This window comes from Chiloscyllium punctatum, chromosome 35 (genome assembly GCF_047496795.1).
Source record: "Chiloscyllium punctatum isolate Juve2018m chromosome 35, sChiPun1.3, whole genome shotgun sequence".
Lineage (NCBI taxonomy): Eukaryota > Metazoa > Chordata > Chondrichthyes > Orectolobiformes > Hemiscylliidae > Chiloscyllium > Chiloscyllium punctatum.
In genome coordinates, this window is record NC_092773.1 from 8,608,118 (window position 1) to 8,635,730 (window position 27,613).

The 27,613-nt window shown below is 51.9% G+C and overlaps 1 protein-coding gene across 2 annotated transcripts in view; it reads right to left on the reverse strand.

Moving 5' to 3' along the window:
- bin3 (bridging integrator 3) overlaps positions 1-19,547 on the reverse strand; it is a 133,210-nt gene extending 113,663 nt beyond the window's left edge. The window contains exon 1 of one of the 2 annotated variants that reach the window (XM_072553905.1): positions 19,444-19,547. In XM_072553905.1, the coding sequence (XP_072410006.1) occupies positions 19,444-19,451 (8 nt within the window). In that variant the 5' untranslated portion in view covers positions 19,452-19,547. Of the gene's footprint in view, positions 1-4,278; positions 4,300-19,443 lie in introns of those variants that run through there. The other variant, XM_072553907.1, reaches the window with a different exon arrangement.
- Between the last annotated feature and the right edge of the window lie 8,066 nt (positions 19,548-27,613).

Consider the following 27,613-nt stretch of genomic DNA (forward strand, 5'->3'; position numbering starts at 1 on the left):
AAGATTTAAGAAAGGACATAACTTGGATTTACACAGAGTCGTTCGTGTGTGGAATGAACTTCCAGAGCAAGTGGTGGATGTGGAGACAACTACCTGATGAAGGTATGGTGCTCTGAAAGCTTCGACTTCCAAACAAATCTGTTGGACCATAACCTGGTGTTGTGTGATTTTTTAAGATTTATAAAGACATTTGGATAAGTTCGTGAACAGGAAAGGTTTGGAGGGCTAGGCAGGTGGGACTAGTTTAGTTTAAGATTTGGTTGGATTGGACTGGTTGGGCCGAAGGATCAGTTTCCATATTCCATATGAGTTGATATTCCCGGGCACGGTGTATCTGAAGGAAAAAATCATCTTCCCATTCTCATTTTGTTCCTCAGCGGCAACCATTTCTGAAATAACAGATCAAAGAAAAGGACAGACAAACCAAAGTAGGCGCACTGATCTGTGAGCAAAACTATCTGACATCAGAACAAGAGAAACAGCACAACACATCTGAAAGGAAAAGCAACATTCACAGAGTGGTTACAGCAGTTGTCTATCCCATCCAGGACATCTATACCAGCTCAGTGCACTGGTCACATCGCAGGATTACTGCTGGTTCAAAGTTTTAAGTGGATATTCATCAAGATTTAACAGAGCCAAATCAGTTTCCTCCATTTTTCATTACAATCCAATCTTTAAAATATTTTCCAGTTATCGGAAATTAAATAATCGCTTCCATGTGTAAATTACTTACGCTTTGTTGTCACATTAGGAAATGTCATAAACTCTTACAAATTGCTGAATGCTTTGTGAAATATGATCTTGGAGGCGGGTAAATCACAGTGTCCTCTCAGAGGTCGTGATTAGACCTAATTACACGAAGGCCCTGTGTAGTAACATCAAACCATGGTCAAGATGCAAGCCAGACTCCAACCGTTTTCACAAACCAGGGTTAAATGTGACCTCATCCAGCGAGGCAAGACAAGCACATGACACAAAGCAGTTTTTTCATCATTCTGATCATCGTGGTGGTGGTTGGGGGGGGGGGGGCTCTGTTTTTATTTTGTTTCACTCCAAGTATCAGTTGAATGGCTGCAATACAGACTGGCTAAAAATCTCTCATTACATGATTTCCAGCGTAGTTGGATTGAGTGATAAATACAGAGTCGGAAGAGGAGGATGTGGATGAGTCATTGTCAAAAATAACACTGAATAAGGAAGGGGTTAATCGTGGGCTGCACAAAGAAAAGGGTTCTCCAAGCAATTACGTTGATTTAGATTTTTTTTTCTTTTTAAGTACCTTTCCACCATCAAGGCACTTTCCATCTCAGCTGCCTATGTGTACGATAACTCTCTCACTCACAGAGATATCCTTTCCTAAGAAATGGTAGCAGTGCTAAGCAAATTCTCAAAGGTGCCTTTGTGATGAAAGGTGTAAAATTAGAGGAGATATCTTGGGGATTTGGATTTAAAATAGAGGCAGATCTGTACGGGTTAGTTGTGTGAAGGATTTTTGAAATAAAACTGGTCAGAAAGTCATTAGTAAGTGAATCAATTCCAAGAAAGCACATCACTGCGCCAAGTGCCCTGGATTGCACTTGAATGCTTACATTGCTCATTTTGAAACAGGTCAGAAAGTCAACAGGCTTCAAGGATTTTGAGTTCAGTTCAGAACGAAGAACAATTGCTCAAAACTTGCAAATGGTAGTGTTCCCAAATATCTACCTTGGTGAGTTGTTGTTGCAGTGCATCTTATGGATGGTTCATAAGGTAGCAACTAAGCACTGATGGGGGAGGAAGTGAACGTTGGCAGATGTGATGCCAATCAAGCACCGTGTCCTCACACATTCACTCAGTCCACCAGCATCACTCAGCGGAAGCAGCAACAAAATGATGGAAGGTTCATGCCACCAGACTTGAAGAAACTGCACAAGAGTCTCCGCGGTCCAAAGTAAGGAAATTGGAAGGAATCGTCAAAGTAACAATTCCAAGAGTTGAGACACAGTTAATTTTGGAGAAATTTCACCCATCTGCAAAAGATAGTTTTCGCGAACAAATCAGCTTTTTCTCCTGCTGATTGTGCTACAATCAAAATATCAAACAAGTTTTCACCAAAAAGAAACAATAACAATTTTCTGTCATTCACAAACATTTTGTGTGAACATCTTGAAGTAACTAACCGCCATGGTGGCCAACTCCAGAAACAAAACCTATGATCTATCAAGCCAGGTTCCATGCTAGGATCAATATCTGGGATCACAAGATCTTTAACAGACCGAGAAATGATATTTCTTGTTCCTCTGAACTCTTCTGCAAATGCCCATTTGAAGCATTATTTAAAAATGCAGCCCTGCACTTGGTCAGGAAAGGATAGCCAAGGGACATGGTGAAACAACTAGACCTTTTGCTTCAACAGATGCACTTGATATTTGTAAAATATATTTCATGACTATCTAATGTCTCAAACCAATTGACAGTTAACTGTGTACTTTCTGAAGACAGGCCACAGTTTTAATGCTGGGAGTAGGAAGAGAGTCTGCTTTCTGTGATGTTGACTGATGATTAAATATTAGAACACCAGGGAGAAGTCTCTTGCACTTGTTCAAAATGGTGGCAGGGAGTAGGCAGAGAGGGCCTGACACCTCTGACAGTGCTGTGCTCCCTCGGTACTGCACACTGAGGTGTCAGGCTGAATGCGTGGTCAAGCCATGGGACCCAGAGGTGGATATGCTCCCAACTGCGCTTTGCTGACATTTCTTCCAAGGACTTCCAAACCTGCAGCACTTACCTTGGGACTCCTCTTCATGTATGAGGCATAGCTCAGTGACCGGAGCTTCCTCAGCTATTGGGAGACATCAGAGACAGGCAGAAATTGCTCTCACCCTTACTTCTGCATCACTTTGTATTCTGCATCCTTGTATATGCAGCATGGGAGTCTATACAGGTATCTTATCATGCAAATCAAAGCTCAGGTTCCTTCAATCCAAAACCTGGGAACCACTGCTTTTCAGACCAAGAATATTTTCAGTTTTTGGACACAATTACCCAACAGTTTAAGATCTTTTGCTAACCATCTCACCACCACAAACAAAATATTTCTTTAACTCAAAGTCATTGTTTGTTGGGGAATGGGTTCATGTTATTTTTATCAAAAACCTGATGGCATCTGCCAACGTTTGCTTCCCTTATCTCTGCACTACTTTCTCTTTGACTCCATTTGATGATACACTTGCCACGGAAGTCCATTCGGGTCTCATGGCTCTGTTCCAGCCTTTTGGGAGAAGTATCTTGCTTGGCCTGAACAGACCGAACACCATGTTGGATTAGACCTTCGGAGAAACACTTTGTTTATGGGTCCATTTGGGAAAACAACGCTCTTATCCCCCAAGATGGCCTGAACTCAGCCTGTCTATAGGCTTATTTGGGTTTGCTCAGGCCTTCTTTCAAAATAGAGGAGAAAGCTTACCCAGCCAAAATGCACGAAGACCATGCGGCCGCCCTCCTAATCATATCAATACATCAGGTCCACAATTTGCTCAGGCAGACTCAGTGGGATACAATGGTCCTGACAGGAGGCCATTGAACTCAGAGTCCATGCCAGCCTTCTGTACAGCATGTCAAACTCCAAGTCTGATAATACCAGGCAGCTAAACGAGTGGATTAGAAACTGGGGAGGAATCCTGACTGATTGTCCAAAGGTGTTCAAGAGGCCAAATCAACTCAGAGCAGAAGGAGACCCTTCGACCTTTGATCCTGTTCTGCCATTCAATGGGACCATGGCTCATCTGCCCGTGTTTCACAATACACACCTTCATCGACTCCCAATAACCTTGGACTTGCTGCCTGACAGAAATCCACCCACCTCTGCCTGAAAAATATTCACTGACCCTACTTCCTGAGGCAGGGGGCTCCAAAGTACTACAACCCTCAACAAAAATGATTCATTTGTCCAAAAATGGCCACCTTCATTTTGAAACAGCATTCCCTTGTTCTGGAATCACCCACAAGGGAAAACATCAGATCCACATACCCCTCATCAAGGCAATTCAGGATCTTCGACATTTCAATCAAGTCACTCCTCACTTTCTAGCTTCCAGTGAAAGCCAACCCAACTGGACCAACCTTTCCTCAGAAGACATCCAGGTACCAGTTAAGAAAACCTCCTTAGTATCAGCTGCAATGGTTTACATTCCCGCCTTAATGAAGGTGACCAAAACTGTAACACAATTGACACCGCCCAATGGAGATGAACAAGCTTCTTTTTTATAGAGGTCCTCATTGGCAAATAAAAATCACCTCATGCTGAAGTCGAAACCACAGAGCGGGGAAAGCTGATTCCATGAACTCCAAGCCCCAGGAAAAGCATGGCAGCTCCATCAGTTTCTGAAGCCATGAACACCAACCCTGTTAAAACGTTGCCATTCAACCCATTCTTGGGCTCTCCTTTCTTTTTCCAACACGGGTGGGCCTTTCTCTAAAATTTTCAACTTTACTTCATCCCAAAGTGGCCCTCCGATTCACTCCTGTTGCCTGGATCTCCCCCTGCAACAGAGGGGCAAAGGTTTAAAAAAAAGAGTAGTTTTGATTAAACTGACAGCCAGATGTTTGCTCCAGGACTTAGTGACTACAGCTGAATTAACTCTGGGAGTGAACAGAGTGCAATTTTGCGTTAAGTTTTGATAGACGAACAAAAAGCTTGAGAACACTCTTGCCCTGTTGCAATCACCGGGTTATCACATAAAACAGCCAATGGCAACTTTATGGGTGTTTGAAAACCCGCAAAGAGGGAAACTGGAGCTCGACTAACAACTATTACATCAAGCTGGAGATCCAAAATTAAAACTGATAAAATCAGCAGTCAGGTGGAGCAAGAAATGTTTTCAGCCAGTACACAAAGACAACAAGGCAAGACTTGAGATAGGGCAGGGCAGACATCAGATGGCAGCAGTGGGCTACAGTGACCAACTAGTCCAAAAAAAGGCTGTGTCCCAATGAGCTGCGAATGGCAGGACATTGCACAGGAAGCAAAAGCATAAGAAATGTCCGATTACAGAGGAACTTTGATTAGCTGGCATTCAATGAACCAAACTTCAGATTATCCGAACAAGGTCCCGATGCTTGGCTCACTATGTTATCCAGCATTCAATTATCCGAACGAAATATTCCCCACCTGTGTCCTTCGGATAATTGAGGTTCCTCTGTAATTGCCGTGATGAAATTTCAAGGACTTGTTTTGTGTACCGAATCGAAAGATGAAGAGTCACAGATCCAAAATTCTCTCTTCACACATGCTGCCTGACCAGAGGAAGATTCCCAGCATTTCCTGGGAATGCAGTCTTTTCGGCTATGCTGGCAAGTACACAGAACAGTTCCGGGTGCTTCGGTAATGTTGTAAGGTCACTGCCGCAACGTACAAAAAGATGATAATTTCTGCAATGATATGACTAAACAATCTACCTACACAGTATAAATCAGGGATAAACCTTATCCAGGACACACAATGTTGCTGTCTCATCTCGTGCATCCACCTGAGACAGCTGCTGGGGCTTGAGCTCAACAACGCATTTGACAAACAGCAGCAACACGACCAAACTAAACAAATGGTCACACAGCAACATGCAGAAAGAAAACTCTGGGCACAGGTTCAGACAAACAATGACTCTGTTCACCACCTTCAGTCTGCAGCTCAGACAAACAAAGAAATGCTGCAAATTCAATCTTTCTACTGGCTTTCAAGGACCTAGGTTCCAGCACAGTATTCTTTGAAGTTTCCATCACATACAGACAGGGTAGTTCAGAAGGCATTTTATACACATGCCTTATTGCTCAGACCTTTGATTATAGGATTGGGACATGATGTTGAGGGTGTACAGGATGTTGGTGAGACTTCCTCTGGAGTACTGTGTGCAGGGCTGGTCTCCCATTGATTAGAAAGATATTATGAAACTGGAAATGGTTCTGAAAAGATCTACCAGGATGCTACCAGGAATGGAAGGTTTGATTTACAAGGAAAGGTAGGATCGGCTCGGACTTTTCCCACTGGAACATAGAGGTTTATAGATTGTTGATGGGCGTAGATAAGGTGAATGTCAAGTGTCTTTGCCCTTGGCAGAGCATTGCAAGATGAGGGGGCAAATCTTTCAGGTAAGAGGAAAAAAATTTAACAAAGACATGAGGGCAAGTCTTTTTTTATACAGAATGTGGTTCATGTATGGAGTGAACTGCCAGAGGAAGTGATGGAAACGGGTATAGTTAGAATGTTTAAAAGACATTTGGATAAGTACGTGAATAAGAAATGTTTGGAGGGGTGTGTGCCCAGCGCAGGCAGGTGGGGCAAGTTTACTTTGGGATTATGGTTGGCATGGACTGGTTGGATCAAAGAGTCTGTTTCTGTGCTACAAGATTGTCTCCTGTTTGGATGCAGTTTGTACAATGTAAGTGCTCAAAGATGGAAGGGAGAGTACCATCATTTTGTTGCCTTGCAGGACAGATGGAGTGCCATTCAAATCCCAGCGTCGATTCTCATAAATGCTGACCCGAGCAGTGATTATACACTGGAGATCATGGGCCAGCAAGTGATTGACAACATGCTTCAAATTCCTATTAATATTGAATAAAGTCCTCTTTCACCATATTACAACAAGCATTATGCACACTGCGCATTTGCATGCACTTTGCAACTATTAAAATGAACACGGCCTGCCAGCCATTCAAAGTTTTATCAAGGGCAATTGTACAGACTTGCAGCAACCAACCTGCAATGCCAGGGGCCTTGTGTTCATATGCAAATAGGGTCACTTTAACACAAGTGCTGACAAAGTAAGAAAACAGGTTTCAAAGAAGATAAACTGTCAGCGAAATAATTCAAATATCTCAGCACAGCCTTGGCATTCAAAGTTTAAGAAGTGAATGAACAGTCCATTTCATTTCTCTCTCATGTCACAAAGACTAGTATTGCCGCTGAGTTGAACATGGTTGGTGGTTTGAACATTGTACTGACAACACAAAGAGCCACGTGTCCAGGTTTTACACTGTTTTGTCACTGCTGAATGCTGCCTGTTGCCTCAACCATTGAGCTATTTGAGCCAAACTTTCTCCTGGCTCTGGAACAGCTGCTACTGCAGCACAAGACAATGAGGGCTCATGAGGGTTGCATTGCACGTCAAATTCACTGTGATGATCCACTCTCCTCATGAGAAAAATAACAATTCTGTTACTTCTGTTAAAGCACAAGTGCTGACCAAATAAATCAATGACCATGGGAATAAGAATAAAGTTCACTTTCTGACAAACATACATGGACTTCAGTCACCTGGAATCTCTAAACTCCTCTCCATCTCCCTTCTCTTCTTCACGAGAGGCCTTAAAAACACTTCTTTCAGCATTTTTTTGAAGTGCATTTTGCACAGCTCAGTGATTATCACTTCAGTCTAGGAGCTGTCGTAGGATTGGTGTCAGGTTCATGAAGGTAAAACGCAGAATCTTGGTTCTCATATCCACAAGCAATGATACAGCAGAAGGGGACAGCCTTTGGCTCAGCTGTCACCAACACCCACGGAATGGAGGTATCCCATTCCCAAAACCCCAGTCAGTCCTTCACACCAGTTACATAGTTCGGCTCATCTGCACCCAAAACCCAATTTGTTCTGCCTTACGTTTTCGACCCCTCAAGTGAGCCATGGCCTCACCAGCTTCTGTGGAGGAACACAGAATTCCACGTTTGCATGACCCTTTGAACAAATGCTTCCTGACATCACCCCCCAGTACGTCGGTGGGCATTTTCCTGAGAACAATTCCAGTGTTTCCTCAGCAATAGGGTGGGTGATTGAACCCAAAGAACTGCAAGGTAAAAACAATGACTGCAGATGCTGGAAACCAGATTCTGGATGAGTGGTGCTGGAAGAGCACAGCAGTTCAGGCAGCATCCAAGGTGCTTCGAAATCGACGTTTCGGGCAAAAGCCCATCATCAGGAATAAAGGCAGTGAGCCTGAAGTGTGGAGAGATAAGCTAGAGGAGGGTGGGGGTGGGGAGAAAGTAGCTACTGCGGAGAGGAAAAACAGAGTTAATGTTTCAAGTCAGAATGTTTCTGTGCAGAAGAGGAGTCACACTGCACTCAAACGCTAACTCTGTTGCTCTCCCACGGATGCTGCCGGTCCTGTAGAATGTCTCTAGCACTTGATGTTTGTATTTCAGATCTCCAGCATCTGTGGTATTTGACTTGCATCATCTGCATGGTGACTGGAGGTGGCTAACTCTCCTCTTAGCAGAGGAAGTCGGATGGACTCTTCAACAAGCTCAGGTTCATCCTGGAGTAAACAACAGCACATCGTTGACAAGATAAATGGTGCAAAAAGACTTAGTTTCAGGCCGGAGAGAGAAAACATAACGATCAAGAAGTTTCATGCCATAATGAAATGCAAGAGGAGGAAAAAGAACCCACACGACTTTTCGGTTTGATGGTTTCCATCATAATGGATTAGCATAATTCTTTGCAGCAGTTTCCCCAATATCTAGTCTGATGAAAACATGACTGCCTGGACTGACAACTGAGCGCACTCCAGGTGGAATGAATGCACCAAAGCTGTTGAGGAGCTTTTGAAGTCATCCCCACAACCCATGTGTACCCAAGTCACTCTGAGACACAGACAGCTCACAACACATTGGTTACATTCTATACTCATGCAGAAGTGGGAAACAGAGACAGCACTAAGCCTACTGTACCTACCCTCCTGTTCAATTACATCAGGACGAATGAGGATCTCATTCACACATCACTCCTTAACCTACCAAGCTACAGATCAAGCTGTGGAAATGGGTTTGGCAAGGCCAGCTCTTTTACAGCTGCTGCCAATGACCTGCAATGAATGACCTCTTCCCGTGACATCAATCTGCAACGTTTCTGCATCACTGCAACGATCGAGACATCGGTTTTGGGCTCTCGAGAAAACTGTTTCTCTCCATCGATCCTCCTCACTTTTGGTCATGTTCAGTCCCTCGGCCTTGAGGCTGGACTGCTGTACTCAAGCTGTGGTGTTCAAGTGAAATATCTGACCATTCTCTTCACAGCCTGCAATGATCGAATCCCAACTGCTGTCTCAACGCAACAACATTTATAGCTTTTTGAAAGAAAAATCCAGACTTGAATTTCTGCAGTGACTTGCACAACCACAGGACATTTCAAACCATTTGACACCCAGTGAGCTGATTTGTGAAATGTAAGTGTGTTTGTAACATGGCAGCTAATTTCTGTACATAGCAATGTTGTCATAATGCAAAAGACTTACACTAAGGATACTGGAAATCCGAAATAAAACTGAAGTGCTGATGAAACCCAGCAGGTCAGGCAGCCTGCACACAGAAGAGAGAAAAACAGAGTTCGTGTTTCGACTGCAATCTAACTCTGTCTCAGGATGAAAGACAGAGGTGGAACACACCTCTGAATAACACCTACTCCGAATCTCCCTCACTTCTCCTGATTCAGGAATAACACAGTGCCATTCCTTCTGTGATAGCTGACCTTTCAATCCCCATCATCCCCAAACCCAACCTTTTTCTGACAATATGAACCCATCATCTTGTCACCTCTCTCTACAGTTTTGAAGAAGACTCACACCAGATGGCCTCCTTCTTTAGAGACCACAATTTCCCTTCCCATGTCCTCCAACGCATCTCGTCCACATCCCGCACCTCTGCCCTCAGACCCCACCCCTCCAACCGTAACAAGGACAGAACACCCCTGGTGCTCACCTTCCACCCTACCAACCTTCGCATAAACCAAATCATCCGCCGACATTTTCGCCACCTCCAAACAGACCCCACTACCAGGGATATATTTCCCTCCCCACCCCTTTCCGTCTTCCGCAAAGACCATTCCCTCCGTGACTACCTGGTCAGGTCCAACCCGCCTACAACCCACCCTCCCATCCTGGCACTTTCCCCTGCCACCGCAGGAACTGTACAACCTGCGCCCACACTTCCTCCCTCACCTCTATCAAAGGCCCTAAAGGAGCCTTCCACATCCATCAAAGTTTTACTTGCACATCCACTAATATCATTTATTGTATCCGTTGCTCCCGATGCGGTCTCCTCTACATTGGGGAGACTGGACGCCTCCTAGCAGAGCACTTTAGGGAACATCTCAGAGACACCCGCACCAATCAACCACACCGCCCCGTGGCCCAACATTTCAACTCCCCTTCCCACTCTGCCGAGGACATGGAGGTCCTGGGCCTCCTTCACCGCCGCTCCCTCACCACCAGACACCTGGAGGAAGAACGCCTCATCTTCCGCCTCGGAACACTTCAACCCCAGAGCATCAATGTGGACTTCAACAGTTTCCTCATTTCCCCTTCCCCCACCTCACCCTCGTTCCAAGCTTCCAGCTCAGTAACTGTCCCCATGACTTGTCCGGACTTGTCCTACCTGCCTATCTCCTTTTCCACCTATCCACTCCACCCTCTCCTCCTTGACCTATCACCTTTATCTCCTCCCCCACTCACCCATTGTACTCTATGCTACTCTCTCCCCACCCCCACCCTCCTCCCCACCCTCCTCTCGCTTATCTCTCCACGCTTCAGGCTCACTGCCTTTATTCCTGATGAAGGGCTTTTGCCCGAAACGTCGATTGCGAAGCTCCTTGGATGCTGCCTGAACTGCTGTGCTCTTCCAGCACCACTAATCCAGAATCTGGTTTCCAGCATCTGCAGTCATTGTTTTTACCTCAATGCAATAACAACCGTAGCTCTTTCAAGTGATCGAAAACGGAAGGACAGAAGTTAGCTTGGGCATGCACAAGAATTCTCCAGCTTTGTCTTTGAAACAGCACCTTTACAATGAGCTGATGGGACCTCGGTTTCAGGTTTCATGTCTAACTGCATGGCGTTGGACCGTAAACCTAGATTATCTGATCAAACATCAAGAGTGCAGAAGCTCCTGTCTCAGAGCTGAGATACCAACCAGAGTGGCAATTCTGTAGATTAGGTGACTTCCATCAACTCTAGTTTGGCTATTGGCCTTAAAAGGTGCATTTTTAAAACTGTGTCTCAGTCACATGGACACATTGTGTTGACATCCAGAGTCTTTAAGAAATGCAAAGTTCTGTGGCTTTACAGCAATCAATGAGTTCTAGATGCAGACTTGAGGACATTACCATACAATACAATCACGGATAATAAGTGCGTACAAAACTCCAGGTCAATGTTGTATACTGTACAACCCATCCTTTTCACTTAGTAATAATATTCCCACCTGGGACATCGGGAATGCGGCTGCTCCTTGTTTGACCTTGCAATGCACTGCCAGAAGTGACATCTTTAGGGTAACGTCGCATCCCAAGGATTTAAAAGAACAAACAGCATCATTTAATGAAGAGCTTCAATGATCAACAGTGAAATGACTCACTTGGTCACACCGTTAACTGCCTTCTTTTGCCCAGGTGATGACAGCAATTGCAATTCTCGAGCATGATAGTCACTGTGATGTGGTCTGAGAAGGTAAAATATCAACACAAATTTCTTGGTGCACGCCAACATTTGGAGTCACAGTGGGTGTCTCTGACAGTCAACTTCAGATTGATTGCTTCATTCACAGTGACAGGATGAACACCAGCTTTAATTTCCATCCACTAACTGACCTTGCAACTCAAAGGAAAGCCTCAAGTCATTGATTCCTGGATTGACGAAAATCATATTCCATACTCAAACTTCACAAGTCTCCATACCTGCTTAAAAATTCAGTAATTAAACACTTCGCAAGTACAGAGTTGGCTGAGAAACATTTTGGACCCTCTTTTTTTTAACCTTCTTTCCTGACAGAAGGTAAAAGCTAAAACTGCTTAATAAATGAACAAAACACCTTGTGCGAGAGTTTCACTTCAGGATAGGCACACAGAGGACAGGTAAAAACAATGATGACTGTAGACGCTGGAAACCAGAATCATGAAATCTGGAAATCAGGAATACAGGCAGATGAAGGGCTTTTGCCCGAAACGTCGATTTTCCTGCTCCTCGGATGCTGCCTGAACTGCTGTGCTTTTCCAGCACCACTTTAATCGACACAGAGGACAGGTGTGAAGTGCTTCATGACCAACGTGAGTTTAAGATGTTTTATCACTCTGTGGAAAATCTTGCGGTGATGTTTTCCAGTGGGGATACAGATTATAAATTCAGAATTGAATACCACCCACAGAGGCCACCAATCTGTCTAAACAGGAATCAGAATACACCACAGTGGATCACACAGATCCTGCGAGCATACGAAAATCAAACCTGAGGTCCGTGCTGTACAACTCTATGACCCCTCCCAGACCCTGCTCACAGCTCAGAACTGGAACTAATGCTAATCCAAAATCCATCTCCCCCCCCCTTCCAGTCTCTGACTACGCAAACAGCTGAAGGCATGGCTGTCCATACTTCACCCATGCACTGGGATCCCCGAGTACCAAGCACCTCCAGTCGGATTCCCTCTCCATCTCCACTCTTGATAACTGTTGCCCAACACGTCCTCACTCTGTGGGCAGCCCAGTGATAATGTTTTCTCTGTAACCATGGCAACTTGAAGTGCCAGACGCACAGCCGTGGGACTGTGCAGCTCAAAATCACAGAGCACCAAGTGGCCAGTCAGGTCAACGCTATCTCTGTCTGACAGAGCAACTCCCTTTCATCCCATCACTTTCCCTTGTAGCCTTGTAGTCCCCTCTTCAGATCATGATCAACTCCCCTCTGAAAGAGTTAGATGTGTTTCGAGGAGACACAGGAAGCACCACGACAGGAAAATGATTAAAACTCAGAAGGCATCTGGATGGATATGCGAATAGGAAGGATTTGGAGGGATATAGGCTGGGTGCTGGCAGGTGGGACTAGATTGGGTTGGGATATTGGGTTGGCATGGACGGGTTGGACCAAAGGGTCTGTTACCGTGCTGTAGCATCTCGACAACTCTTGACGAGGGCATACACATCGACAGAGAGACACATGCAGTAAAGATTGGGGGGGGGGGGTTCAAGGATGGGCACGATACTGAAACGAGGGGCAAACAGACATTCGGCGGAGGGGTGTTGGGGGGTGGGGGAGCGGTTGCTGTGGTTGGGAGAGGGGTGAGAGATCTGGGGGTTGGGGGGTGGTCGCTGTGGTTGGGGGGGGCGAGAGATCGGGGGGTGGTCGCTGTGGTTGGGGGGGGTGAGAGATCGGGGGGTGGTCGCTGTGGTTGGGGGGGGGGTGAGAGATCGGGGGGTGGTCGCTGTGGTTCGGGGGGCGAGAGATCGGGGGTGGTCGCTGTGGTTGGGGGGGGGTGAGAGATCGGGGGGGGTGGGGGGGGTGAGAGATCGGGGGGGCGTGGGGGGTGGTCGCTGTGGTTGGGGGGGGTGAGAGATCGGGGGGTGGTCGCTGTGGTGGGGGGGGTGAGAGATCGGGGTGTGGTCGCTGTGGTGGGGGGGTGAGAGATCGGGGGGGGTGGTCGCTGTGGTTTGGGGGGGTGAGAGATCGGGGGGTGGTCGCTGTGGTTTGGGGGGGGGGTGAGAGATCGGGGGGTGGGGGGGTGATAGATCGGGGGGGCGTGGGGGGTGGTCGCTGTGGTTGGGGGGGTGAGAGATCGGGGGGTGGTCGCTGTGGTGGGGGGGGTGAGAGATCGGGGGGTGGACGCTGTGGAGGGGGTGTGAGAGATCGGGGGGGTGGTCGCTGTGGTTTGGGGGGGTGAGAGATCGGGGGGTGGTCGCTGTGGTTTGGGGGGGGGTGAGAGATCGGGGGGTTGGGGGGGTGATAGATCGGGGGGGCGTGGGGGGTGGTCGCTGTGGTTGGGGGGGTGAGAGATCGGGGGGTGGTCGCTGTGGTGGGGGGGGTGTGAGAGATCGGGGGGTGGACGCTGTGGAGGGGGTGTGAGAGATCGGGGGGTGGTCGCTGTGGTTGGGGGGGGTGAGATATCGGGGGGTGGTCGCTGTGGTTCGGGGGGGGTGAGAGATCGGGGGGTGGTCGCTGTGCTTGGGGGGGTGAGAGATCGGGGGGTGGGGGGGGTGAGAGATCAGGGGGTGGTCGCTGTGGTTCGGGGGGGTGAGAGATCGGGGGGTGGTCGCTGTGGTTCGGGGGGGTGAGAGATCGGGGGGTGGGGGGGGTGGGAGATCGGGGGGTGGACGCTGTGGTTGGGGGGGGTGAGAGATCGGGGGGGGTGGGTCGCTGTGGTTCAGGGGGGGTGAGAGATCGGGGGGGTGGTCGCTGTGATTTGGGGGGGTGAGAGATCGGGGGGTGGTCGCTGTGGTTTGGGGGGGGGTGATAGATCGGGGGGTGGTCGCTGTGGTGGGGGGGGTGAGAGATCGGGGGGTGGGGGGGGTGAGAGATCGGGGGGGTGGTCGCTGTGGTTGGGGGGGTGAGAGAACGGGGGGTGGACGCTGTGGTGGGGGGGTGAGAGATCGGGGGGTGGTCGCTGTGGTTGGGGGGGGTGAGAGATTGGGGGGTGGTCGCTGTGGTTCGGGGGGGTGAGAGATCGGGGGGTGGGGGGGGTGAGAGATCGGGGGGTGGACGCTGTGGTTGGGGGGGGGTGAGAGATCGGGGGGGTGGTCGCTGTGGTTCGGGGGGTGAGAGATCGGGGGGTGGGGGGGGTGAGAGATCGGGGGGTGGTCGCTGTGGTTCAGGGGGGGTGAGAGATCGGGGGGGTGGTCACTGTGATTTGGGGGGGTGAGAGATCGGGGGGTGGTCGCTGTGGTTTGGGGGGGGTGATAGATCGGGGGGGTGGTCGCTGTGGTGGGGGGGGTGAGAGATCGGGGGGTGGTCGCTGTGGTTGGGGGGGGTGAGAGAACGGGGGGTGGACGCTGTGGTGGGGGGGGTGAGAGATCGGGGGGGTGGTCGCTGTGGTTGGGGGGGGTGAGAGATTGGGGGGTGGTCGCTGTGGTTCGGGGGGGGTGAGAGATCGGGGGGGTGGTCGCTGTGCTTGGGGGGGTGAGAGATCGGGGGGTGGGGGGGGGTGAGAGATCAGGGGGTGGTCGCTGTGGTTCGGGGGGGGTGAGAGATCGGGGGGTGGTCACTGTGGTTCGGGGGGGTGAGAGATCGGGGGGTGGGGGGGGTGAGAGATCGGGGGGTGGACGCTGTGGTTGGGGGGGGTGAGAGATCGGGGGGGTGGTCGCTGTGGTTCGGGGGGGTGAGAGATCGGGGGGGTGGGGGGGGTGAGAGATCGTGGGGTGGTCGCTGTGGTTCAGGGGGGGTGAGAGATCGGGGGGTGGTCGCTGTGGTTCGGGGGGGTGAGAGATCGGGGGGTGGTCGCTGTGTTTGGGGGGGGTGAGAGATCGGGGGGTGGTCGCTGTGGTGGGGGGGGTGAGAGATCGGGGGGGTGGTCGCTGTGGTGGGGGGGGGTGAGAGATCGGGGGGGTGGTCGCTGTGGTGGGGGGGTGAGAGATCGGGGGTGGTCGCTGTGGTGGGGGGGGTGAGAGATCGGGGGGGTGGTCGCTGTGGTGGGGGGGTGAGAGATCGGGGGTGGGTCGCTGTGGTGGGGGGGTGAGAGATCGGGGGGTGGTCGCTGTGGTGGGGGGGGGTGAGAGATCGGGGGGGTGGGGGGGGTGAGAGATCGGGGGGGGGTGAGAGATCGGGGGGGTGGTCGCTGTGGTGGGGGGGGTGAGAGATCGGGGGTGGTCGCTGTGGTGGGGGGGTGAGAGATCGGGGGGGTGGTCGCTGTGGTGGGGGGGTGAGAGATCGGGGGGGGTCGCTGTGGTGGGGGGGGTGAGAGATCGGGGGGTGGTCGCTGTGGTGGGGGGGGTGAGAGATCGGGGGGGGTGGCGGGTGGGGATGAGAGATCGGGGGGGGTGGGGGGGGTGAGAGATCGGGGGGGTGAGAGATCGGGGGGTGGGGGGGGGTGAGAGATCGGGGGGGTGAGAGATCGGGGGGGTGGGGGGGGTGAGAGATCAGGGGGGTGGGGGGGGTGAGAGATCGGGGGGGTGGGGGGGGGGGGTGAGAGATCGGGGGGGTGGGGGGGGTGAGAGATCGGGGGGGTGGGGGGGTGAGAAATCGGGGGGGTGGTCGCTGTGGTTGGGGGGGGTTGAGAGATCGGGGGTGGGGGGTGGGAGATGTGGGGGGTGGGGAGGGGGTGAGAGATTGGGGGGGTGGGGGGTGGGAGATCGGGGGGTGGGGGGGGTGAGAGATCGGGGGGTGGGGGGGTGAGAGATCGGGGGTGGGGGGGGTGAGAGATCGTGGGGGGGGGGTGAGAGATCGGGGGGTGGTGGGGGGGGTGAGAGATCGGGGGGTGGGGGGGGTGAGAGATCGGGGGGGTGGGGGGGTGAGAGATCGGGGGGTGGGGGGGGTGAGAGATCGTGGGGGGGGTGAGAGATCGGGGGGTGGTGGGGGGGGGTGAGAGATCGGGGGGTGGGGGGGTGAGAGATCGGGGGGTGGGGGGGTGAGAGATCTGGGGGTGGGGGGGTGGGGAGATCGGGGGGGCAGGCGGGTGGGGGGGGTGTGGTTGGGGGGGTCAGAGATCGGGGGGTGGACGCTGTGGTTCGGGGGGGTGAGAGATCGGGGGGTGGGGGGGGTGAGAGATCGGGGGGTGGTGGGGGGGTGAGAGATCGGGGGGTGGTGGGGGGGGTGAGAGATCGGGGGGTGGGGGGGGTGAGAGATCGGGGGGTGGTGGGGGGGGTGAGAGATCGGGGGGTGGGGGGGGGTGAGAGATCGGGGGGTGAGAGATCGGGGGGGTGGTGGGGGGGTGAGAGATCGGGGGGGTGGGGGTGTGAGAGATCGGGGGGTGGGGGGGGTGAGAGATCGGGGGGTGGGGGGGGTGAGAGATCGGGGGGTGGGGGGGGTGAGAGATCGGGGGGGTGGTCGGGGGGGTGGGTGAGAGATCGGGGGGGTGGGGGGGTGAGAGGGGGGGGGTGAGAGATCGGGGGGGTGGTGGGGGGGTGCGAGATCGGGGGGGTGGGGGTGTGAGAGATCGGGGGGTGGTGGGGGGGTGAGAGATCGTGGGGTGGGGGTGTGAGAGATCGGGGGGTGGTGGGGGGGGTGAGAGATCGGGGGGTGGTGGGGGGGGTGAGAGTTCGGGGGGTGGTCGCTGTGGTGGGGGGGGGTGAGAGATCGGGGGGGTGGTCGCTGTGGTGGGGGGGTGAGAGATCGGGGGTGGTCGCTGTGGTGGGGGGGGTGAGAGATCGGGGGGGTGGTCGCTGTGGTGGGGGGGTGAGAGATCGGGGATGGTCGCTGTGGTGGGGGGGTGAGAGATCGGGGGGTGGTCGCTGTGGTGGGGGGGGTGAGAGATCGGGGGGGTGGGGGGTGGGGATGAGAGATCGGGGGGGGTGGGGGGGGTGAGAGATCGGGGGGTGGTCGCTGTGGTGGGGGGGGTGAGAGATCGGGGGGTGGGGGGGGTGAGAGATCGGGGGGGTGAGAGATCGGGGGGTGGGGGGGTGAGAGATCGGGGGGGGTGAGAGATCGGGGGGGTGGGGGGGGTGAGAGATCGGGGGGGTGGGGGGGGTGAGAGATCGGGGGGTGGTCGCTGTGGTTTGGGGGGTGAGAGATCGGGGGTGGGGGGTGGGAGATCGGGGGGTGGGGGGGGTGAGAGATTGGGGGAGTGGGGGGTGGGAGATCGGGGGGGTGGGGGGGTGAGAGATCGGGGGGGTGGGGGGGTGAGAGATTGGGGGTGTGGGGGTGGTGAGAGATCGGGGGGTGGTGGGGGGGTGAGAGATCGGGGGGTGGGGGGGGTGAGAGATCGGGGGGTTGGGGGGTGAGAGATCGGGGGGTGGGGGGGGTGAGAGATCGGGGGGTGGGGGGGGTGAGAGATCGGGGGGTGGGGGGGGTGAGAGATCGTGGGGTGGGGGGGGTGAGAGGTCATGGGGTGGGGGGGGTGAGAGATCGGGGGGTGGTGGGGGGGGTGAGAGATCGTGGGGTGGGGGGGTGAGAGGTCGTGGGGGGAGTGAGAGGTCGTGGGGAGGGGGGGGTGAGAGATCGGGGGGTGGTGGGGGGGTGAGAGATCGGGGGGTGGGGGGGGTGTGAGATCGGGGGGTGGGGGGGGTGAGAGATCGGGGGGTGGGGGGGGTGAGAGATCGGGGGGTGGGGGGGTGAGAGATCGGGGGGTGGGGGGGGTGAGAGATCGGGGGGTGGGGGGGGGTGAGAGATCGGGGGGTGGGGGGGTGAGAGATCGGGGGGTGGGGGGGTGAGAGATCGGGGGGTGGGGGGGGGTGAGAGATCGGGGGGGTGAGAGATCGGGGGGTGGGGGGGGTGAGAGATCGGGGGGTGAGGGGGGTGAGAGATCGTGGGGTGGGGGGGGTGAGAGATCGTGGGGTGGGGGGGGTGAGAGATCGGGGGGTGGTGGGGGGGGTGAGAGATCGTGGGGTGGGGGGGGTGAGAGATCGTGGGGTGGGGGGGGTGAGAGATCGGGGGGTGGTGGGTGGGGTGAGAGATCGGGGGGTGGGGGGGTGAGAGATCGGGGGGTGGTGGGGGGGTGAGAGATCGTGGGGTGGGGGGGGTGAGAGATCGTGGGGTGGGGGGGGTGAGAGATCGTGGGGTGGGGGGGGTGAGAGATCGTGGGGTGGGGGGGGGTGAGAGATCGGGGGGTGGGGGGGGTGAGAGATCGGGGGGTGGGGGGGGTGAGAGATCGGGGGGTGGGGGGGGTGAGAGATCGGGGGGTGGGAGGGGTGAGAGATCGGGGGGGTGGGGGGGGTGAGAGATCGGGGGGTGGGGGGGGTGAGAGATCGGGGGGTGGTGGGGGGGTGAGAGATCGGGGGGTGGGGGGGTGAGAGATCGGGGGGTGGGGGGGGTGAGAGATCGGGGGGTGGGGGGGGTGGTGAGAGATCGGGGGGTGGGGGGGGGGAGACACACTGGTACAGCCTCTCCCCCCACCCCCTGAGCCTGATACCCCCCTGGTACCCGGTCTGTCTGTGTCTGTGTCTGTGTCCACCCCCCCCCCCCACACACACACACACACACACACACACACACTCTCCCCCATGTGACGGGGGGGGGGATCTCTGTTTTGCCCAAACCCCCCCCCCCGTGAAGGGGGGAGGGGGGAGAGTTCTCTGTCTCTGTCTGTGTCCCCGGGGGGTGGGGGGGGTTCTCTGTGTGTGTGTGTCCCCGGGGGGTGGGGGGGGGGGGTTCTCTGTCTCTGTCTGTGTCCCCGGGGGGTGGGGGGGGGTTCTCTGTGTGTGTGTGTCCCCGGGGGGTGGGGGGGGCGGGTTCTCTGTCTCTGTCTGTGTCCCCGGGGGGTGGGGGGGGTTCTCTGTCTCTGTCTGTGTCCCCGGGGGGTGGGGGGGGGTTCTCTGTCTCTGTCTGTGTCCCCGGGGGGTGGGGGGGGGTTCTCTGTCTCTGTCTGTGTCCCCGGGGGGTGGGGGGGGTTCTCTGTGTCTGTGTCCCCGGGGCGGGGGGGGGGTCTGTGCGGGGTTTCCCTCTCTGGGCCCTGGGAGCCGGACGCTGCGGCGGGCGGCGGGAGGCCCGAGGCCCGAGGCCCGAGGCCCGAGGCCCGAGGCCTGAGGCCTGCTCCGTCTCTCTCTCTCTCTCTCACTCACTCACCAGCTCATCCCGATCCCCGGATCCTCTCCCTCTCCGGTCTCTGTCCTCCTGACCCCCCTCTGACACTGTGACGGGGGGGGGGAGGGGGAGGTCAAGGGTCGGCCCCGCCCTCTCTCTGAGGTCACGGTGACGTCACTCCCCAGCACAGCAAGAGGCCACAAACCAGGCCCTTTCTCCCTCCTCCCCATTAACCCCCCCACCCCCCAGGGGCTCTCTCTCTCACACACACACACACACACACACACACGCTCTCCCCACCCTCGGGGCGGCTCACCCTCGGTCACCCTGAGGGCGGGAGGTGACACCCTTGACCCCGTGCCGTTTCTGACCCCCTTCTGCCCCCCCCACCCCCCCCCCCCCCGACCTCCTCAGGTACATGGGCAGCTCCCCACCCCCACCCCGGCAAGACCCGGACGGTGCCCGCTTGTGCCGAGCGGCCGCCGCGTCGTGTGCCCACCTCTCTCTCACTGAATTCCCCCGCTGTCAACATCCGGAGGGGGTTACCGTTGACCAGTTGCTCAACTGCACACCCCCACCCCAACCCACCCCCCCCCAACCCAACGCAAACACTGGCGACTGGAGCAGGTCACAGGCCAGGAAGGCGGAGGCAGATAACTCACCCCCCCCCCCCCCCCCCCCCACGCCTCGACTCCCCAAAGCCTGTCCACCAACTACAAGGCAGACACCAGCAGTGTGATGGAATACTCCCCACCTGCCCTGGACGGTTGCACGCACACCCCACCCCCCCAAAAAACACTCAAGAAACTTGACTCCATCCAGGACAAGGCAGCACCGCCTCGAACGTTCCCTCACTCTGCCACTGATGCACACCGGCACCAAGTGTGCAAAAACGCACTGCTGACATTCACCAAGGCTTCTTGGACAGCACCTTCCAGACCCACAATCTCTACCACCTCCAAAGATAATGGGAACATCCCTCACCACCAGCCCCCCCAGCCCCCGCCACTCCCCCACATGTTCCCCTCCGAGCCACTCTCCATGCTGACTCGGAAATATATCAGTGTTCCTTCACTGGGTCAAAATCCTGGAACACCCTCCCTAACAGTACCCTGAATGCAACAAATGTCACAGAGTCTGCAGCAGATCAAGGAGTAAACTCTGTACCATCTACTCCAAAGCAATCAGTAATGGCAATACGTACTACACTCACCAGCAACACCCTGATGCTGAGAACTAGAGTCATAGAGATGTACAGCACAAAAACAGACCCTTCGGTCCAACTCATCCATGCTGACCAGATATCCCAACCCAATCTAATCACACCTGCCAGCACCCGGCCTATATCTCTCCAAACCCTTCCCATTCATATATCCATCCAGATGCCTTTTAAATGTTCTCATTGTACCAATCTCCACCACTTCCTCTGGGAGCTCATTCCATACACACACCACTCGTCAAGGAACTATGAACCTGTACCCCAAGGTCTCTTTGTTTGGCCACAGTCCCCATGGTTCTACCATTGACTGTATATGTCCTGCCCTGATTTGCCCTACAAAAATACAACACCTCACATTTCATTAAATTAAACTGAATGTGCCACTCCTCGGCCCATCGGCCCATCTGATCAAGGTCCCGTTGCAGTCTGACCTAATCTTCTTCACTCTCCACAACACCACCAATTAACCATTTCTCCCAAATTCACATCCAAATCATTTATATAAATGACAAAAAGCAGTGGACCCAGCACCAATCCTTGCAGCACCCCACTGGTCACACACCTCCTGTCCGGAAAACAACCCTCCACCACCACCCTCTGTCTCCTACCTTCAAGCCAACTGTGTATCCAAATAACTTGCCCCCATCTAGGTCACTCACGTCCTTTAGTGAAGGAAGTTTGTCTTCCTTAGCTTGTCAAGCTCACAGGGTAACCCCAGACCCACAGCAATGTGCTGACTGACCTGTTCTCTGAAATGGCTGAGCTAACCACAGTTCGGGATAATAGGTAAGTTCTGGTCTTAGCAATGATGCCCACATCCAATGAAAGAACACAGTTTTTTCTGAATTAGCCACCCATCCAAATCCCACTTTCCATTGACCTGTTTCTCTCCCATCTTGTAGGTGACAGCACTTTGAGTGAATATCACGTATTTTATAATCACACGCCAAAACCCTACTGTCCATTTCTGAATTCACATCAGGTCCCTGTTCACTGACCGATCCTGGCTCCCACTTTAGTGACACCTTGATTTGAGAGGTTCCCCCCACTCTGCTCTCCATCGTTGGATAACCAGCCACTCAGGTTTTGCGAGACTCTTCCCAGGTCTCCACTCGGCATTCCGGGTTCTTGTGGGTTCTCTCCGGATTGCTTGCACGTCCTGGTTTGTCAGCTCACCTTCAGCTCCGTGCCGATTCCCCCATCCCTCACATTCTGCTTCATGTGGACTGCACCATGGTAACCAAATGGTGCCTGTCTGCAGCAGCTCAGTGTCTGCACCAGGATGCTCCAGAATGAACACAAATCCTTCTCCCAAGCATCAGGAGCCAGAATCGAATCATTGCAGAAAATTGGAAAGAGTGCCAGCAAGAAAAGATAGCAGCAGTCACCCAAGTCCCAACAATCCCTCCTTTCCAAATGGGGAATGGTTACTCATAACAAGCTGACATCTTAGAAACAACATTACAAGAAGGAGACATCAAATGGCTGAGAATATTATGAAAGAATTTCATCATGGTCCTGTCAAGAACTGAATCGACAAAAGCAGGAGTAGGCCATTCATCACAGTTCACCCGTGGCAGGTCTCAACTGCTGTTTCATGCCAGCTCCTCATTGCCCTCAACTGCGTGCCATTTGACAACCTGTCCACCTTCTCTTTAAGTACTTCCAAAGATTTCAACCCCACAACTTTCTGGGACAATGATTTCTGGCCATTCACTGCCATCTGAGAGAAGGAATTCCTTCATATCTCAGTGTTAAATGAGAGTCTGCTTCTTCTGGGAAGGTGTCCACCTCTGGGTGGAAACATCTTCTCAGTATCCACCCTGTCAAGCCCCTCAGAATGTTGTATGTTTCGATAAGATCACATCTCATTTTGTGAACCCGAGTAAATAAAGGCCTTACCTTTTTTGAAATTTTTGATAAATAACCCCTTCTTCTCAGTGACTCAACTTTCAGCTGCCTCCAATCTTTTCTAAAAAACACAGAACACACCTTTAAGCTCTGAGATCAATCCATCAGCGACAGAAATAGTATATCAAGAGAATAGGAACATAAAAACAGAGGAACAGGAGGAGGCCATTCAGCCCTTTGAACCTGTTCCACCACGCAATGAGATCATGGCTGATCTGTGGCTGAACTTCACATATCTGCCTTTAGCCCATATCCCTTAAAATCTTTGCTTCTCAAAAAATAATGGATCTCAGATTTGAAGATAACAACTGATCCTGCATGCACTGCCATTTATGGAAGACAGTTCCAAAGCCCTCCCACCCTTTGTGTATTGAAATGCTTCCAAACATCTCTCCTGAATGGTCTGGCCCTCAGACAATGCCCCTGGTTCATTTGCCCTGTCTTTTCCTGTCAATATCTTGAAGATGTCAATCAGATCACACTGTAATCTTCAATATTCTGGAGAAAGCAGGCCTAATCTCTCCTCATAACTTACCCCTGAAGTCCTGGTATCATTCTTGGAAACTTGCATTGTACTCTCTCCAAGACCAGTATATTCTTCCAAAGCTGGTCTGCCCAGATCTGCTGACAGTGTTCCAAATGAGGACTAATCAGGGTTTAGTATAACTGCAGCACAACTTCTGCATCCTTGTACTTCTGGCCTCTAGATATCAAAAACAGCATTCCATTATAGAGTTGTCGAGTCATACAGAACAGAAATGGATCCCTCGATTCAATTAGTCCATGCCGAGCTTATTTCCAAAACTAAACTAGTCCTATTTGCCTGTGTTTGGTTCATACCTGTCTCAACCTTTTCTATTAATGTACCTGTCCAATTGTCTTTTAAATGTCATAACTGGACCAGCCTCCACCACTTCCTCTGGCAGTTCATTCCATATACGAACCACCCACTGTGTGAAAAGGTTGCCCCTCAGGTCCCTTTTAAATCTTTCCCCTCTCACCTTAAACCTATGCCCTGTCGTTTTCAACACCCCAACCCAAGAGAAAAGATCTTTGCTGTTCACCTATCCCTGCCCCTCATGGTTTCTGAACCTCTACAAGGTCACCCTGCAACCTCCTACACCCCAGTGCACAAAGGCCGAGCTGATCCAGCCTCTCTTTATAACCCAAAGGCTCCAGTCCTGGCAACATCTTTCTCAATCTTTTCTGAACCCTCTCCAATTTAATAATATCCTTCCTGTCGGATACATTACTTGTTCAGGGTGCAGCAAAGCCATCCTGTGACAAAGTGGGAACCCTGTCCAGTTCATCTCTCAGCAATGCCACAGAAACCCATTCGCCTTCTTGACTATTTTCTGCACTTGTTTGTGACATTTTAAAGGAATAGACACCTAAACCCCCCCAAGTCTATTTGCCCTTTGTTTTGGTCATCCATTGCTTTTAACTGCATGCTGTCTAGAAAGAACTCTGATCTACCCTTTTCCAATCCAAACCTCCCACTTGCTTACACTGAACTCCATCTGGGACTGTTTTGCCCATTCCCTTAGTCCATCCGTATCCCTTTGGAATTTTATCCATACCGTCTATAATGTTACCAAACTTTGTGACATCAGCAAACCTGGATTTGTATGGTTTTCAATGGCATTATCCAAGTGATTGGTGAAGATTGTGAATAACTGAGGCACTAACACAGATCCACATGGAACACCACGGGTCACACTCTGCCAATTTGAGTAACTCGCAAGTACCCCCACATTCTGTCATCTGCAACTCAACCAGTTTCCCAGCCATGTCAATAATCCGCCCTCAAAAACGTGGACTCCTTCCTGAGTCAATAGTCACATAGATGAGACTTCATCAAATGCCTTCTGGAAATCCATATCAACAACATCCACCGACTGTCCCCTGTCCATGATCTTAGTCACCCCTTCAAATGAATTCCATGAGGTTTGTCAGGCAGAACGGACCTGTTATTAATCCTTGCTGGCTCTCCTTGTTTAAATGGAATTCTTTGATCTGTTTGCAAGAATAAACACAAAACCGATGTTGCCACAAACTGCTACCCCTCCCTTGGAGTCCCAACCCTTTTACACGTCTTTCTGGAGGATTCGTCACATGATCTTTCACCACCGGTGACTCCATCCTTCAACTTGCCAGACACTGATTACTTTCAGTCATGGGAGGTTGCGGACTGGACCAGCATTACCGCCCTTCCCTCGTTATCCTTCAGAAGGTGACGGTGAGCTGCCTTCTTGAACTTCTACTGTAAGTAGACCCACAATACCCTTGAGGGGGGACTCGCAGGATTCTGACCCAGCGACACTGAAGGAACAGTGATATATTTCCAAGTCAGGATTGTGAATGGCTTGGAGGGTAACTTGCAGGGGGTGGTGTTCCCATGTATCTGCTGCCCCTTGTCCTTGAAAATGGCAGTGGTTGTGGGTTTGGAAGGTGCTGTCTGAGGGCCTTTGGTGAATTTCTGCAGCGCATCTTGTAGATGGTACACAACTGATGCCAGTGGGTGTTGGTGATGGAGGGAAAGAATGTTTTAGGGAGTGAATGTGGTGTCAATCAAGTGGCTGTTCCATTCTGGACTGATTGACTGACTTCTCCATCATTTCAATGTCGCACCTTCCCACACAAAGAGAAAAGTGACAAGTTCTTTGATACTCTACTGAATAATTCTTGACCGACAGTCAAAAGGCAATTTTCCCACCTCCAATATTTTTACAACTGAGATGAGGAAGTTCTCAAACAAAGAGGAAACAAGGAGCATGCATTGAAATGCTCCAGAGGTTGTTTTGCCTGGGTTGCCTCCAGCTTTAATCTGTAATTCCCGGAGATTCCAGGAGAATCCAAAACTGAGGCAGCCCTGGCTGTTTCGTTTGTGTGGACACTTTGTCCTTGGGAGAGAGAGGAGATTTGACAGATCTATGAGCAGTTCAAACACAGCTGACAGAGAGAAACTGTTGACACCAGTGGATTGATAAAGAACCAGAGGGCACTGATTGAAGGTGATGGGCTAAAAAAGCAGCAGCAGTTGGAGGAAAAGTCTTGATCACACAGCGTGACTCGAGATAGATTCAACTGAGGCATTCAAAAGACAATTCAGATGATCATCAGCTGAAGACAAAAGATTTGCAGAAAATGGCAAGGAGAGTGGGACTAAGTGAGTTTCTGTTGCAAAGCGTTGATGCAGACCCATTAGGGCTGAGTGGCCACCTTCTGTGCTGTGACCACTCATTGACTCTCCCAGGCTCCAACTTTCAGCCAATGAAGATTCAAATCTGAAAAGCCTGACATACACAAAAAGTTTTTATTCAGTCAAAGATTCTGTGAGAGATTCGGATTCAGGATCAGAAGGAGGATCTCAGCTCAGAGAAAGCATTTGCTGCACATTCTGGAAATCTCTCCAAGGGACAAATGTGGCACCCCTCTCAAAGTCACATCTCCCGAGTGTAATGACGCCCATCAGACAGAGGTGTTTCCATCACATTCGTGGGATGGAAGATCGACACAAATTTCTATGGGCTGAGTTAGACGTGATCGAAAGACACCCAAAACAATGCTTGTGAGTGTGGCATGAGGGCTCACAACATGCATTTTCACAACTGAGCGATACTGTAACCAAGAACCAACAATGTCAGAATGATCTGTGGGACATCCTGAGCACCAGTGACAACAGCAGCGTGACAACAGGCACCAACTGTGGAACCAACAACCCACAACAACAACATCTGGGAGGCAGCCACTTCCAGATTCTGAGCATTCACTGGAGAAGGACAGTTCCCCTGAACTCCCAGTTAAACCAATGCCTGACGTTTATTCATGACTGGCCTTTTGTTCTGCTCTTCCACACAAAAAGAAATATCTTCCCAAAGATGACCCGATCAAAGGTCATTTTAAAGACCTCTGTCAGGTCACTTCCTTTTTATTCAGAGATCTTGCAAAGGATTGCACATTTCTAGGCAGGTCGGAGACAGTAAAATCATTTCCTCAAACAGAAATAAATAGTTGGCAAAGGGAACAAAATGTTTCCAGTGGCTCATTGAAGGTTTCAGGCCAACAGACCTGATCTGTGAACTGCCTTGTTGGCTTGCCAAAATCTGGTCAGAACGTATTACCAAAACAAGTAATTCCAGTAACATGGCCAGTAATGTCAAGGGGAGGACTCACATGGTTCGGCTCAGTTCTGTACCAACTGCTCAAATGGGAACACCAAGCCATGTTGCAGGCATCAACCTGAAGGTTGAGAAAAGGCTTTTTATCAAGTTGGGAGGTGAAACCAGGGTAGTATTCATTTGGGTCTCTGGATTGCTCGTGGATTTACCATGAGGCCACCATCTCCGTGTGGACGTTAGAAACCAAGTACTCTGAAAAGCGAACACGAGCCGGGAACCTGCTGAAACAGAGAACAGTGTCAGCCAATTGAGCCAGGTCTGGTGCTCACCTACCAATCTGTGACACAATGAGAAAACAGCAGCACCCATAGGTGAGACCCCATCATACTCAACATCATCATTCAGAATGTGTGTGTATGCAGCGAGTCATTCAGGTCAAAGAAGGGTCACAAGTTACACTACTCCTTCCACAGGGAGCACAGGCTTCACCAATCACGTTTCCACAATCTTTTCATTTATTCTTAACTGAAACAGAAGAACATAAGAGATAGATAATGGGTAGGCTATTTGGCCTCATTGATGCTGCCCTGTCATTCAATATAATCATGGCAAAACATAGGCTTCAACTCCTGTTGGAGCCCTTGTGAAATGTCATTATTTTTATGTTATTTTGGTTTGTAGCTGTGAACTGGGAACTGAAGTGACTTTTGGACTGAAGGTAACAGCTTGTGTTGAAAGAGAAAAAACGATCAAACAGGTTTTGTTTAGTTGTGAGGCCAGACCTGGAAGTGACTTGCAGGTTTGTCCCTGATCGAAAGGTTCTGCAAATGCTTTCTCATCAGGGAAGAACATCACAATTAAACAGATTTCAACAGTTGGCTATTCATGAGGTCAGTACTTGGGAACTCGTTCCAATGAGTCTGGAAAAAGATCTTGTGCTCAAACATATGGCAGATGCTGA